Consider the following 5910-nt stretch of genomic DNA (forward strand, 5'->3'; position numbering starts at 1 on the left):
CCCGACCCCTCCACCCCAACCCCCACCACCCATTCATTCACTACCCGACCAGAGCTCTTGAATCAAAGTATTTGCCGGTATGTATACAAACTCTTTGATTCCCAACACCACAATTTCACCTTCCTAATTACAATGGCCTTTTTTGTATGCATGCTATTCCTATGTGACATTTATCTCTCTCTTTCTTCATCCACAGCAGACAGTACCCAACCCTAATTTCATGGTCTTGTCTTAGCTTCCATTCATTAACTTTGTTTATTCACTTAATTTAATACAAATATAAGTTTTCAGCTGTTTCAAAAAGCTTGTTATAAAAGGTTCTCTTTTTATATTTAATTTATATATCTCGTCAATATAAATAATTTTTTACAGTGTCAGTGTATTTTGATATGCTATTTCACATGAACTTTATCTTATTTTTAATATTATTAATTTAATTTTTATGTGTAATTACTTATAATTATAGTTCTTAATAACATGATTGGGTAAAAAATTGTTCTCTTCTCCGTTTCAATTTGTTTGTCTTACTTTCTTTTTAATTCATTTAAAAAGGAGTGTTTTTTTTTTTCGGCAACTCTTTAATTTCAACTTCCTATATGGCATGTTGAAGACAACAATATTCAAAAACATTTTGATACATTTTACATATTTTCAGTTTAATACTACAAAATTAAAAAAAAAAAAACTTTTTTTTTTAATTCCGCACCAAGTCAAAACCGCACAAATAATAATACGAAGGGAGTACAATATATATGCACAAAAGATAAACTTCTCTTTTTTCCTATCCTTGTTTCAAGTCCCTAGATTTATCTGGCTCTCTCTTCTCCCATTCTCCTTTGTTTTTTTGTTTTGTGGGTATATTTTCTTGTTTAGTCACCTTTCAGAAGTGATGTCTCTCCGTTTTTATTCACTAGGGTTTACTTTATTTAACTGCGTCATTCCGCACCACTCTCTTGCCCTTCCACACCCTAAAACATCTCTCTCTTGCCCTTTGCATGATCTATGTATAGATGTTTCTTAATTAGTCTTCCCCTTTCACTCCTTTTTCAATTTTGGTGTTCTTGTTCAGTCTTCTTTTAACTTTTTGGCTCCTCATCTTTTATGTTTGTCTTGTGTTGTGTCCCTCTCATATACTAGCTAGTGTTAATTTCCTCTTCTTCTACTATCCATTATGAGTGATCCTTATACCAATTACTTCCATGGATGGTTCAATAATCTCAACCCTCTTTACCATTTCTCCTCTTCTTCTTCTTCTTCATCCTCCTCATCTTCTAGTACTCCTCCTTTTTCTTCCTATAACTATATCTTGCCCTCTTCAACAAATTTCCAATATTTTCAATCTTCACCACCTTCTCCTCCTTTGAAAGAACCTCTTCCTCTCCTTAGTTTGAGCCCAACAAGGCAAATTATTCAAGATTACTCATCTAATACTATGGAAGTTGATAATTATAGTAAGGAAAACAAAGAAGAGAGCTTCATTTCTAACTTTGGTGATGAAGAATTAGATGATGAAAGTGTTAGTGTATCCTTACAATTAGGGCTTCCTAATCCAAGCCCTGATGTTATTTCAAGGATTTCTTCCACTACAAACACTGAAGAAATTACCAACAAAGAAGAAGAAGTTACTGTGGCCAATATTGGATATTCTAATTCTACAAGCACACTTCACAAGGGTCAATATTGGATCCCAACACCAGCCCAGATTTTGATTGGTCCTACACAATTTTCATGTCCTCTTTGCTTCAAGACTTTCAATAGATATAATAACATGCAGGTATGCTGATTAAGTTAATTGTTGATCGCTTTCTTTTATATTTTAAACCAAAAAATGATTTTCCCTAAAAGCCTACAGGCTAAAGGCTAAAACTTGCCTTTTGTGTTTCCATCATTTCTTCTTTTTTGTTTTTTGGGTTTTGCAGAAAAGAAAGAAAACCCATCTCTCTCTTTGTTAACAACACTTCTTTTCTAGCATGATTTTAACCTTTTACTTTTAAATCTTAGCTGGATATTTGACAATATCAAAGACAGTACACTGTATGGGTCCTGTAAGGGTTTGCTTTTCTTTTCTCTTCTTTTCTAAACAAAAGCCACTTAAAAAATATTTATTTCATATTTGGTTTATGAATTTTTTTTGTTTTCCCTCCTTTGTCTTTTTTTCTGCATGAGTTATGGGGATCTGATAAATCAACCTGGTCCAACTGAGAACTTTGGTCAGTAGCTCTCTTTATTTGATTGAACAACACAGCTAAAATGCCTTTTGTCCTTGAAGTTTGTATTGCACATAGACAGTTGTGTACTGAACAATTCCTAGTTTTACCTAGAATCTTAATCAGTGGACAGAGAAAAGATAAAAAGGGTTCTCAATCTGAACACTCAATCTTAAGACAGTAACGCCAACTAGACCCCACAAACAAATGCTACGGTGAAATATTGAAAATTTTGTTTGACAAATATTTCTAGTGAAATAGGAGTAGTAGTTTTCCGTTACTTTTAACGTTTTCTTTTTGTAAAACTCATATCCAAAAATATAATCTCAATGTTCAGATATACATTTTTTCAACTTTAATTTCAGATATTGTTTTTTTATTTTTCCAATTTAAATTAACTATAATCCAAAAGCGTACAAAGAAACATGCATGTAAAGCCACACGTAGTATATTGCTTCCTATGTGAATCAAGATGGATCTGCATATTCTATGAACTGTTCCTGTATTTTTCCGTAGCGAAACATCAACTTTTCTTTCTTTTCCCCCATATTTAAAATGAAATGACTACATGCAAACCATCAAATATATATCTACCAATAATTGTGGGTGGTTTCCAACAGAAGTTACCTTTTTCTTTATCTAAGTTAACATATTGTCAAAAGGATCTCTATTATGAAATCTTTAAAGAAAGATGCTTTAATCTTAGTATCATCACAAGATCTTATCATCCAGCTCCAAAAATAAATGCCCCGTATTAAATGAAAATATTGATTTTCACATGATTGCAGATCAAACTCAAAACTTATATTCTGCTTTAATTTCTACTTGGTAGTTAAATGCAATATTCCATGTCTCTGTGTAATGGTTCTAAAGGCTACAAGTTATTATAATGAGTAGTGTGTATCAAATGGCATGACCTAATAACTAATGGAAAAATTAAATTTGAAGTCATCTCACTCTCTGCAGCTTCATGCACTTCTTCCCTTAATAATATGACCTAACACCTTATTAAACCAATTGTCTTGGGAGAATTCTTGATGTCTATAGTAACTTGGAAAGGAAAGTTGATGACTTGTGGTGTAGTTGCCCTATATTATACAAATTTTAATTTTATGCCGACATAAAAAAAAAAAATTATACAATCAGATTACTTAAAAATGTAATTTCATGTATTTCTGTCTAATAAGCATTAATTGCTACTGTGAAATAACTACCATAACCTACGTGCAATATATATACTGCAATTTAAATTACACTAGTGGTTTAAAAAATTCATTATATAACTTAAATCCTACACTAAACTTTGTTTCTTTTGTGGTTTGGTTTTCTTGCTCTTCTCCATCCTGTGTTGTTCTTTTTTCTATATATATTTTTCAACAGATGCACATGTGGGGGCATGGATCTCAATACAGAAAAGGACCAGAATCTCTAAGGGGAACACAACCAACAGCAATGCTAAGGCTTCCTTGCTTTTGTTGTGCACCTGGCTGCAGGAACAATATTGATCATCCAAGGGCTAAGCCATTGAAAGATTTTAGAACCCTTCAGACACATTACAAAAGAAAGCATGGAATCAAGCCATTCATGTGTAGGAAATGTGGCAAAGCATTTGCTGTAAGAGGTGATTGGAGAACTCATGAGAAGAATTGCGGAAAGCTTTGGTATTGCACTTGTGGATCAGATTTTAAGCATAAAAGGTCACTTAAAGATCATATTAAGGCATTTGGGAATGGACATGCAGCTTATGGTATTGATTGCTTAGAGGAAGAGGATGAACCTGCTTCAGAAATTGAACAAGACAATGATCATGATCCTTCAAATTGACAATATGGGGTATGGGGAACTGATACTAGTTGTGTAAGACTTATTTTTATCTCGGAAAAAAAAAAATGTGGACTCAAAATGTAAGATTTGGGTCCACTTTTTCATGAGACGGAGACAAACCTTACATAACTAGTGTCAGTTGTATGAGGCACATCATAAAAAATTCCGGGGTACCGGGGAAGGCTAGTTTTGAGAACTACATATTTTCTTTCTCTCTTTGTTTATGTTGCACTTCTAGCCTTGTATCATTTTCCTTAGTTGCAACTTTAATCTTCCTTGAAAGGAAATGTTGCACTTATGAGAAGAGAAGTTAGCGCTCTCTTTATATCTACAAGTATGTTTTAGTAACTTTTTTGTTCCGTTTTATTTACTACTATATGTTAATTTTCCTCTTTTTGACCATATGTTCTTGAGAGCAATGTCAACTTTCTTTTCATCTGATAATAACAACCCATTGCAAAAGAGAACCGGTTTCATCTTTACACGAAGTCATGACTCGAACATTCAACTTATTGATCATGCAGAGATACTTAAGTGAGTTAATTTGATCCTCAGAAATTCTCAGATGTTTCGCCGTGATTAGCTAAATACTTTTTCTGCCAAATTTTATTCTTAGTGGCTAAAGAAAAGATATTTAATAGATATTCGTAGAGACGATTGAAAGGAGTTACTTTTGTGGCGTATATATGTAAGGATCGCTACAAAAGCTATCAGTTCTCATGGGGACCTTTTTGGCTCGCAACAGAAACACTAAGGTCCGTTTGGTGGCCTGTTAGGAGTTAAGTTTATCTGCTCCTATTAAATTATGCATAAGTAGTATTATATGTTTGGTAGCATTCTTTTGCAATGTAGTATAAAATTCAACACACCTTATATGGTGTTTGGTTTGCAATTTAGAAATCCGCATAACTAAGAGACGTATAAGTTTTAATGATTCTATTTATTATTTTATGCAAGATGGAAGATGGAATAACTAATGGGCAATTTGCAGGATTGCCCTTCGCTAGGGGCGGTCTTAAATTTTTGCCCCTCAAAATGGTGTCTTCAACTTTTGCCCTTCAGGCTGAAGAATGTCACTGAAATTCTGCCTTAATGAAGAATTTGCACATAGGCAGAATTTGCATGGGCATAATTCTGCCTTGCGATTTTTTTATTTTATTTTTTATTGAACTAGAGTTCGAAACCACAACCTCGAGGTATTAGGCGAAGGGAAAAACTTAAATACCACCAATTTGAAGGGCAAAAATAAAGAACCCCCCCCCCCCCCCCCCCCAAAAAAAATGAAGGGTAATCCGCGCAAAAAAAAAAAAAGATAACTAATACATGATCAATAACTAAATTCTGCGTAACTAATCCCTCCATAAAATAATACTCATTTCGTCTCAATTTATATGGCACCATTCGGATTTCGAATTCAAACAAGTCTTTCTTTGACTATAATTTTTTCATATAGTTTTTAACTATTTTGAATTGCCCATCATTGTGACGTATAGTACTTTTTATCTTGCTTTCAAATACGTAATTTTTATTTTCTAAAAACTTGAAGATCCCGTGCCCGAATTCTCGGTCAAAATTAAACTGTTTGACTCTCGGAATTCAAACTATAGGATGAGTTCACCATTAGCTATGGGGTTTTTTTTAACTTCTTTTCCCTTTGTTCGTTGCAGCTTAGCGCCTATGGGGTTTTTTGATTTCTTTTGCCTTTTGAAACTTGGGTAATTAGAAATAAAGGAAAGATATTCATTAGATGTAATAAAAAAAAAGAAACACGTTTTTTACTTTTGGGTAATTAGAATTATAGGGAAAAAAAAGGATTTAGAATAATATAAAAAGGAAAGTCAAAAGGCTGCTTTAGAAAATAAAAGCATATAACATACGG

General features: G+C 33.2%; 1 protein-coding gene across 1 annotated transcript; it reads left to right on the forward strand.

Moving 5' to 3' along the window:
* Nucleotides 1-803: 803 nt before the first annotated feature.
* LOC132643687 (zinc finger protein WIP2-like) lies at nucleotides 804-4435 on the forward strand. Its single transcript, XM_060360201.1, has 2 exons — nucleotides 804-1774; nucleotides 3588-4435. Exons 1-2 carry the CDS (start codon nucleotides 1172-1174, stop codon nucleotides 4029-4031), a joined length of 1047 nt encoding a protein of 348 aa, XP_060216184.1. The 5' UTR covers nucleotides 804-1171; the 3' UTR covers nucleotides 4032-4435.
* The last annotated feature ends 1475 nt before the right edge of the window (nucleotides 4436-5910 follow it).

The sequence above is a fragment of the Lycium barbarum genome, chromosome 6 (genome assembly GCF_019175385.1).
Source record: "Lycium barbarum isolate Lr01 chromosome 6, ASM1917538v2, whole genome shotgun sequence".
Taxonomy (NCBI): Eukaryota; Viridiplantae; Streptophyta; class Magnoliopsida; order Solanales; family Solanaceae; genus Lycium; species Lycium barbarum.